Here is a 10,000-nt window from a genome sequence, read left to right as displayed (position 1 = left end):
TGTTATAACAGTGGAAAAACCACGGGAAAGCGATTGCGGGTGAACCTTAACTAATTACAACAGTGATCACGTCATGACAACATCACAGGTCACTCTCAGTGAATGACTTTGTTGGCGCTACAAAAGCGTCCTCACCATGACAACGTTGCCATGCGTCTGTGTGCAGCTGTTTGTGAGGGAGCCCGAGCAGCGGCTGGGGATCAAGGGCGACGTCAGGCGGCACAACTTCTTCAGCGGCACCGACTGGGTCGCCGTGGAGCTGCGGCAGGTGGCGCCGCCCTTCAGGCCCACAGTGGTAACTACACCCGCGCTCTCCTACACACTGTGTTGTTGAAATCAAAGGGAATGCTATTGGTCGGTAAAAGCCATCCATCCACCAGTGCGATCACAAATGGGCTATAATAGATGAATCCATCAATTTGGTGGACTGTACCAATCAGTGGGCTGGTGTTGTATCTATCTAGTCATCTTTGTGGATACTAATGTGTCCTAATTGGAACTGAGTCACGGAGCTGCCGGCTAAACAGTGGCAACCCCTTTTTCCAAAGCATGATGTCACACGTTACCAAGGACACGGGTGCCTCATTCTCTGACCCCGACCCCTCGTTCGTTCTCTGACCCCTGACCTCCTCCGCTCCCCGACAGAAATCGGCCAGCGACTGCAGCAACTTCGACACCGAGTTCCTCAACGAGAAGCCGCGGCTGTCCTGTGCCGACCGCGCGCTCATCAACAGCGTGGACCAGACCATGTTCAGGAACTTCTCTCTGGTGAACCCTGGGATGGGCCGCGCCACGGCGTCCTGAGAGAGAGACACGTACCGACAGCCTGACCACCAGCCAACTCGTCCCAAGAAGTCACTTAACTAAAGGCTTATTTATGGTCCCACGTCGACGCATCGCAAAGGGGGGTTTACGGACCCAAGCAAGGGCTGTGATTGGTCCGCTCACTAAATCCCGACGCAGAACCAAAACAGGTTCGCGACTGCGTCGAGGCGTCTGCGTGGTCGTTGCGTTGCGTCGACGTGGGACCATAACTGAACCTGAATACCAGACGAGAGACAGAAGGGACGGGGGAACTTTACACACCACTGATATCACGCAACGACAACTACCTAGCGTCTCCGATGAGATTTGTTCGAGATGAGGACTGCAATTCAAAACCATGAACAAAAACTATTTCACTATGAGTTTTTCCGCAAAACAAAATATTCACATTCACATGTAGCACTGTGATCCTGTGGCCAGTCAGAATGTGTTTTTGCGTATCTTAAATCTAGGTGTTGAATGTGTTTCTGACAGCGTTTTTTGTCTAATACTGTTCTGTGGCCACCGATTGGTTGACGTCTACGGCGCTAAAAAATGACTATGGTACTTTAGCGGTACTGTTTTGTTTACATCTTATTGTGTTAATTATGTTCAGAGCTTGGCACTTGATGTACGCGTCAGCGGATCTGGGTATTGTAGGCTTTTACTTCATCTAATGTGATTCCTGTATGATCATTGAAGCATTACTTTGATGATTTTGTAGCTTTCTTCTGGAGTGTTTTGTGTGTGTATTCTTTTTAGGGAACTACTTGATGTTGGGAAATTACTTTTTCAATGGCCAATAAATAAGTATTAACTGGCCTGTAAGTCAATAAATATAGCAATCAGATAAATCATTCCACGGGTATTGAGAGTGAAAGACCATTACCCAGGACCTCCATAGTTCCTTCCTACTGGAGTTGGCAAGTTAACATATGATTTAGACAACAAAGATCGAAATCGAAAAACTGATAATTATGCGCTTTTCTTGCCTTACAGATCGATTATCATCCATAGAGCACAGGGAAGGACAACTTCTGCCTTTGGTATCAGACCACAACAGACCACATTTACATTTCTGTAAACGTTGCCTGAAAAACCGCTGACGCCACACTGGGCATGTTCAGAGCCAAAACTGTTCTTGGAAATGAGATGTTAAAACATTGCCAGACACTTTTTAAAGGAACTTCGATTAAGGAACACATTTTTTGCTAATCATCACTGCCACGTGGAAACAGCAGACGAGATGAGGCATATATAACACTCTAAAGAAGGAAATGACACATTCTTTTACATTCATGTTTTCTTTATTGGGGGTTGCGGTCAAGCTGTGCAGACCATTTAGTGTTGCAGGATCTCTGTGATCAGTGATCAGGCGTTCACGCACACTCTCTCCCTCTCGCACACATACAAACCCCTTATATCTTATGCATTCAGGTAGGGCAAATAAAAACAAATGTACAAAGAAAATCATACCATATAAATATTATGAGTAACGCTATACAATAAGGGTACATTAATGAACAATTAATTAACATTAGTTAATGCAATAATAGGCATTACTACAAATTATTGGCATAGGGGTTAGGGTTAACCCTAACCCTCAATGTAAACAATAATCCTTTAGTTTCAGCAACACCATTAGCTATCTATTAATTAACGATTCATTAATGTCCCCTTATTTTAAGGTTACAATATTATGTAGTCAATCAATGAAAGAAATAAAAATTTGCTAGTCTGCAACATTTTGACAAGAAGATAATGTATATCTATTATGGCCGTTGGCCATTATACATAACGCCCACACACAGATATTTTCAATATTTGGCTTTGATGTTTTTGGAGGCAAACATGTCTTGGGAGGTCAGCCTTAATATCGACAACTACTGTTTGGTTTACTGACGGAGGCAGTGCTGACGGAGGCAGTGCATTTCCTTTGTAGATGAAACACGATGACAAATCCTTGAAAAAAAAAAAAAATGCAGGTGCTTTCAAAACACCGGTAATGCCCACACGGATTTCATTCCAGTCAATGACATGAACTGTTTATAAATAAACACACACACATACAGTCACTTTGTGACTACTTCAAAGCTGCGTGAAGTTCTGTAAATACTTGGCATACATGAGCGGTTCTATTCGCGTCGCCGGAGTTGAAGGACGGACGGGTCTACGGGAGCAAAGATGAAGAGTGGCTCGATCCCACATATCTTCTGCCGTGTGTTTACTTTTCTCCGGTCTCTGTGGCTCGCTTTGCATGTGCAGGGACGTTAAGTGTGATAAGGGGGGGGGGGGGGGGGGTAATTCTTCCTGTTTTACATGTTGCCATGGTAACCAAGAGCCAGCATGGCTCGACCTTCGGCGTCGACCGTCCCTTCCGTCCGTTCGTCCGTTCGTGGCGTCCGACAACATCGCGGTTTCCGACTTCCCTCTGACACACCTCGCGTCACACAAAGCCGGTAAACGGTCGCTTCCTCCCCTTTTTTTTCCCCGCTCGCTCAGTCGGGCACTCCGTCTGGGTGACTCCGTCCGTCGGAGGTGACTCCGTCAGCGCCGCCTGCTGCTGCTGCTGCTGCTGCTGCTGGCGGCGGTGGTGGTGGAGGCGTTGGCGAGGGAGGCGGCGGCGGAGGCCACGGCGACGCGGCTGAGCTGGGGGAAGTGCACGGTGGGCGTGCGGGACGTGGGCCCGTAGAGGCCCAGGTTGCGGGCCGCCGCCGACTTGCGGGGCTGCTTGACGCAGGGGAAGGGGGAGAAGAGGGGCAGTTTGTGGTGGCCGGCGGCGGCGGCGGAGGAGGAGGATCCGGAGGAGGAGGAGGAGGTCAAGGAGGAGGAGGAGCACAGGTCCGGGGTGGACGGGGAGGAGGGGAGGGGCGCCCTGCCGGTGGAGGGGCGGGAGGAGAGGGCGGGCGTGGAGGGGGAGGAGGACATGGTGGAGGAGGAGGAGCGCGGGCGGACGGCGGGGGAGGAGCAGGGGGGCGGGGGCAGGGGCGGAGCCGGCGGGGCGGCGGCGGCGGCGGGCCCGTCGCCGGAGGAGTCGGACTCCTTGCGGCGGCGGGCCAGGCGCGGCGGCGGCGGCAGGATGGGCATCTGGGGCGGGGGTCCCGGGGGCAGGGGACCGCCCGGGGGGCACGCCAGGTCGAGCGAGCCGAGGCGCTCCTCGACTCCCCCCTCTCCTTCTGCAGGCTCCGCCTCCTCCTCCTCCTCCTCCTCCCCCTCCCCCTCCCCCTCCTGGGCCCCGGGGAGCGTGGAGCCGGGCGGGGGTGAGGTAGTCAGGCTGTTCTCCCCTTCCCGCTCTTCCTCGTCATCCCCCCCTCCCTCATCCAACCCTTCGTCCCCCTGCTCGGTCGTACTCCCCCCCTTCTCGTCTCTGCCATCTTTTCTCCTGGATCTCCTCTTCTCCTCCTCCTCCTCCTGCTCCTCCTCCTCCTCCTCCTCCTCCAGCTCCTCTGAGTCTACGAAGCCCAGCTGGGCACGTGCGCGGGCCAGGCTCCGGCGGTGTGCACGTACGTGCTCGCGCCAAGGCGAGCCGCCGCCGCCGCCGCCGCCGCCCTCGGCGCCGCCCAGCGTGCAGGGCAGGCCCAGGCCGATGGGGCCCCCGGGGCTGGAGGTCCTGGAGCCCCGGGGGCCGGCGGCGCGGGGCCTCCTGCCCAGGAGGAGGTGGTTGACCACGGGGGAGGAGGGGTTGAGCTGGGAGGCCAGCACGCTGGTGGCGGGACACTTGTCTGGGAGATGGATGAAATTATAACAAAAAAAACAAAAAAAAACAATGAATGATTCATTTGCGCGTGTTAAATATACATGGGTAGAGAGAAAGCGGTTAAATATTAACACATACGATGGAATTTGTCAAAAGGGAGATAATGTATTCATTTACTAGATTACATATCATTTAAAATAAAATAGATTTACATTTTTCAACCAGAGTTACTATCCATATAGACGAGACAACAAAGGAATATATATGTTGCACTCATCCACAGGGAGATGCACATCCTCTCAAACACAAAACCCATTAAGAAAGAGCACCAGTCCATTCAAGAAGATCAGTGGTATGGAAGGGAAATGTAATCAGAGTAAGAACAACGGTGCCAGTGTTTGGTTACATAATGCAAGAGCTGAGAGGATCCCGAGAGATGACAGAGGGTTCAAAGTATTTCAAGTCGAAGAAAGGTGCGGAAAACATGGAAACACAGGGCTATAAAAAAAAGGTAGCATTTTGCCACGACAAGGAATCAAAGGAAAATCCCCAGAGCCCACGATCAAAGTCACTTTGTACACGACCACTGGAGCCGCTTGCGACATTAGCCGTCTACATTTGTGCAGGATTATCACCGTTACAATGGCCACAACGACCTTGTAGGCTGATGCCACCTGAAGTCATTTAGTATAAATTTCCTGGGGATCTCTGCTCTTCATTAAGAACACAATCCCAGTTTTAATAGGTTTAGCCTCGTTTTCGGAATGCCCTCCCTGGCTCCAGCGGCGCGTGTCCGACGTGACTTTGAAAGAGACGCAGCCACAGCAAAGCTTCCCAGGAGTAAATTAGACTCTCAGACTCTGCCACCAGGCGTTTCTTTAAAGTGGAACCGTCATGCTAGGGTTTCTCATACGAGATTGAACTGCTTCGTATGGGTGTTGTGATAGAAAAAAAAAAAAAAATCCAGTCCCATTTCCCCTGAAAGAAACAGAAGAGTTGAACCATTGATAGATTGATTGAGTTCTCCATTCGTTTTATTTGGAAAATTGAATAAATGGTTCAACTTTTTCATCCGGGTTGATGTTGCAGACCACGATTACTTCACAAATTGATCAAGCAGTACACTTATATTAGAATTAGAATAATTTGACGGTACCCCTTTAACAGTGGTGAAAAAACTGACAGTAGTTATCCATGTAATTAGTTAGTGTCACTGATTGAGAGAATGAAAGCAATCAAGAGTTATTGGACGAAGTGGTCATGCCCTGCTGGACACCCCTCATGTCTCATCAGCGATTGGTTTAGCCCCGTTGTGATTGGTTTAGCCCCGTTGTGATTGGTTTAGCCCCATTGGGATTGGTGCGACGGTTTGTACCATTAGTGGGTTGCTGGTGGGGTTCCTGAGGACCCCCTGCTGCCGGTGTCATTCTCATTTCAGGCCCTAAGGGTCACATACCAACCAATGGTTAGTCAATTATAACCTGTGGCAGTTTGCATTTGAATGTATAGACGCATGTGTGCTCCTCTGTCAAAATAAACTATACCAAGTGTGTGCATTAGGGGTGTGACAAAAAACGATTTGAATCAGAAAATAGATTTTGATTTAAAAGATGCGAATCTTCTGAATGGAATCGTTCCATTTAAAAAATGTGTCGTTCCTGAATCGTATCGTACCCCATGTATCGAGATGCGCATCGAATCGTCTTTTATTGGAGAGATGCACACCCCTAACAAATACACTTCTTTTCTAGTCTTTGATAAATCTTTTTGAAGGAAATGCCACATTTACAAGTTAATTCATTTTGTGAAATGATTGTCTACTTTGAACAAGAAATCCATTGCATCATACCCTCTCGAATTGAGCCGTGCCACATCGAATCGAAATCCTTCTGAACCGAATCGTTCCATTTTAAAAATTTATCGTTCCTGAATCGTATCGTACCCCATGTATCGAGATACGCATCGAATCATCTTTTATTGGAGAGATGCACGCATATGTGTATACAAGCCTTTCAAATTCAAATATTAAGGAATAATCTATTCAACCAGTAACCAACAACAGATGGTTCAGTTGATGGTCCTAATTGTCCAGAACTGAAATGCATGGATGACTGCACAAGCTTATGTCCTACAAGACTACCCTGCCTGACACTTGTTCACATGCACATGCACGCGACAGTGAGTCACATGGCCCGTGCCATCGCTGGCACACTAGTAGTAGTAGTAGATGTGGTATGTAGTATGTAGTGTGACTGCTGCTATTGTAGCAGGACTGATACATACTGATACAAACGTGCAACACATACGTATACCCATGTGTCAATACATTCAAAGCCTCATTCCCATACATTAAGTGTTAAATTCATCTCCTCCTATTCAAGTGTTTTTTCTCATTTCATCTTTACACGGCTATCACCAAAATAGTGCTCTTACTGTGCTTAACACAGCCGACAGCTTCTCCACAACGCCGCCGTTTCACCGTGCCATTGGACCCGTGCTGAACCAACCCATGAACCCGTGTTGGAACCCCCCCCCCCCCACACCCCCACACCCACCGGTGCGGATGCAGAGCTGCATGGCCTGCTGCTGCTGGCGCCGCTTGATGCGCGCGTACTGCCGCTTGAGCGCGCCGATGTCCGTGCTCATGCGCTCCGTCATCATGCCGTTGACCGCCGCCGCCTGCTGCTGCTGCTGCTGCTCCTTCTGCTTCCGTCCCCGGGCGGCTCCTCCCCTTCCTGCCGACCCGCCGGTGCCGCCTCCGAGCCCGCCGCCGCCGCCGCCGCCGGCCCCCACCGCGCCGGGGCTCAGCTCGGCGATGCTCCCCTGCCCCCCGTGCTGATCTGTGGGACGGGGGGAGAGAGCGGGTGGAGGCGGGAGGTGTTGGTGGGGCCGGTGGCCCGTGGTACTCTAGCGCCGTCAGAGCTGATAAAAGGGTCTGAGGTCCATACATGCTATTCTGCTATAAAAAGGTATTATCAAACCTTGGTGTGTACTAGGGATGGGTCAGAATATTCCATTATTCGATTATTCGTTCCCGAGGATCAAAGTCGATTTTTAACATTTGGACCGTTGACATTTTTTCCCATTCAGATAAACGAGAATTAACGGACAGAACTAATGTTGGTTCTGTAGCACTGTTACAACACAAACACTGATCACTGTTAAAGTTTGTTTTTTTGTGTTTAAGATATTAAGTGATTTCTTGCCGATGATCCATGGCTGCCTTTGTGAATGTCGGCACACATTGAATAATCGATTATTCATCCACCCACTGATTATTCGACCATGAAAAATTTGAGTTATTCACATCCCTAGTGTGTAATGAGTAGTACTATGTATGGATCTTGGATAAGGGGTAAAAATGAGACAATAAGATGCATTAAAATGTACATCACAAATGTATGCATCTGGTGTATACTGTAGTTTTTTGCTATTTTCTTGACATAAACCACGTAGAGCAGCAGAGGTCGTACGGAAGCTACAGCTTCTTCCACTGAACCCCCAGGGCTCCAAACCACACTTTTCAACATGGTTGGCACAATAACACCCGAAAAAGCAACCCTTTAAAGTCAGTTAGGGTGAAGGGTACAGCTGTTCAAGTCAAACATTTGAATATTGGGCCCTGGGAGGCCATTTAGGTATAAATAGCATAGAAATGAAGATGCGTCAAAGCGTTTGCAGGCTATATGCTGAGGCAGCAGAAGGTTATATGTGGACCGCCTGAGGCATGACGCTTCCCACTGTTCAACAGAGTGGTGAATCATTACCGCTGCAGTGTGCAAGTTTCTCCAAGAATAGGGTCTTAAATGAGACCATTATGGGTTGTTTTTTTTATAGAGATCTGCAAAAAGGAAGGAACTGCCCTCTCATCAAAAAAAACCTACGGTCAGGGGACTGGAGTGCATTGTTCTTTGTGCTCCTCCCGGTTATTTCCCTCAAGTGGTTCAATTCTGCTTTTGTGTTTGGATCACAATGCATCTCTGCCATATGCACGCGTGGCTTTATTGATTTCTTTAACTGCAGCTCATGGCTAAAAAGAAAATCGGCAAACATGCTTGAATAGACATAAAAAGGTAGAGGGATGTGTGTGTGTGTGTGTGTGTGTGTGCGCGTGTGTTTTCGAGTGCGTGTGTGTGCGTGTGTGCTGACCTTTGAGGTGTTTCTGGTACCTCTGCACCTCCGGGGCCAGCAGCCCGCCCAGGGGCCCCAGACACCCGAGGGACGTCACTATGGAGTCTTCATCATCCATGTCAGCATCGTCGTCGCTCTCTAAGCTGCCAAGACCCCCACTGTGAAGACATGCCATCATCATCATCAACACTACTACCACAATATCCACCGCCAGGACCGCTACTGTGAAGACAAAACATCCTCATCATCACTAGCTCCATAGCTAGGAGCCCCACTGTGCAGCAACGGCTTCGTCACCACCTCCAGTCAAGACCAGCACTGTTAGACCACATTCTAGTCAGTATATCAACTAGAGAACGAGACTAGGGTTTTAGCCTTGCTTCCCAAGGGACCCAATAGCATACATGCTCTGACCTCTAAATGGTCATCTTAACCTTTCAAAGACCCCCTCACATATGCAGTGTTGGGAACGTTACTTTAAAAAAGTATGCCAACTTTTCATCGGATTGCTCCGGACTCGCCATCTCTGCTGCTTCATCTCTGCTGCTTCTTCGAGTTTGGTGTGTGTGTGTGTGGTGCGCGTGGCCTGGCTTGTGTGTAAAAACACTGGCTCCGATTGGCTACCATGAAACATGACTCTGCCTTAGCCAATCATAATCGCTTATCTCGTTGTTAACCCACCCGGTCTCCTCACTAGCAGTTTGTGTACGGAGCCAGGGGTGCGTTCGGATTACGCAGTTTATTCAATCAATTCATAGTAACGCACCGCATTTAACGTTCAGTAACGATAACGGCGTTGTAACGACGGAAACAGTAATTAGTTTGATTACCCCGTTACTGAAAAAATAACGGCGTTATTCCAAACACTGCTCATATGTGAACAGTACAAAATAGATAAATACACATGCACTGGCTGAGTGCCGCACCCCCTTTAAAACACAGCTATCACAGCCAGAAGGCAGTTTATTTAGCAAACACAAATTATATCAAAGCATCAACGGAAAACATTACAAATGGAACAAAACAAGCCATGCTACTAAATGTACTCAATATTAAGTTCAGTGATCTATATTATTCGTTCCATCATTGTGAATCACCCTATTTTTCAAGAATAAAAATCCTACATTCCACCTAAAGTATCCGTTGCGTCCAAACAGTGGCACACCACGCCCTTTGCAAAGAGGGTTGCAAATGAAATAAGCAACACTCGATATCTACTTGGAGTAGTAAGGGGAGGATGAATTTACAGGAAGTGGTTTCCAAACCGACTCACAGTGCAAACGGGGATATGAGTGACGGGTCTAAACCGCCTATACGCCAAAGCATCACGCTATCCGGTAGCATGCTGCTGACGCAGAGGTGGAGGGG

The 10,000-nt window shown here is 48.8% G+C and overlaps 2 protein-coding genes across 4 annotated transcripts in view; one reads left to right on the top strand and one right to left on the bottom strand.

Annotated features, from left to right (window-relative positions):
• prkcq (protein kinase C, theta) overlaps positions 1 to 1,625 on the top strand; it is a 21,259-nt gene extending 19,634 nt beyond the window's left edge. For all 3 annotated transcript variants that reach the window (XM_084483199.1, XM_084483200.1, XM_084483198.1), the window contains 2 exons: positions 167 to 295; positions 646 to 1,625. In XM_084483199.1, the coding sequence (XP_084339325.1) occupies positions 167 to 295; positions 646 to 804 (288 nt within the window). In that variant the 3' untranslated portion in view covers positions 805 to 1,625. The remainder of the gene's footprint in view (positions 1 to 166; positions 296 to 645) is intronic.
• Positions 1,626 to 1,656: 31 nt separating this feature from the next.
• Positions 1,657 to 10,000, bottom strand: part of tbc1d30 (TBC1 domain family, member 30) — an 18,860-nt gene continuing 10,516 nt past the window's right edge. Inside the window, exons 10-13 of the mRNA XM_084483328.1 lie at positions 8,651 to 8,790; positions 7,057 to 7,341; positions 5,877 to 5,942; positions 1,657 to 4,526 (exon numbers count right to left, since the gene is read on the bottom strand). Coding sequence (XP_084339454.1) covers positions 3,352 to 4,526; positions 5,877 to 5,942; positions 7,057 to 7,341; positions 8,651 to 8,790 — 1,666 coding nt within the window. The 3' untranslated portion in view covers positions 1,657 to 3,351. The remainder of the gene's footprint in view (positions 4,527 to 5,876; positions 5,943 to 7,056; positions 7,342 to 8,650; positions 8,791 to 10,000) is intronic.

This window comes from Micromesistius poutassou, assembly GCF_964030765.1.
Source record: "Micromesistius poutassou genome assembly, chromosome: 18".
In the NCBI taxonomy this organism is placed as follows: domain Eukaryota; kingdom Metazoa; phylum Chordata; class Actinopteri; order Gadiformes; family Gadidae; genus Micromesistius; species Micromesistius poutassou.
The sequence above is the reverse complement of the archived record's forward strand: the minus strand, read 5'-3'. Positions and strand labels throughout refer to the sequence as shown.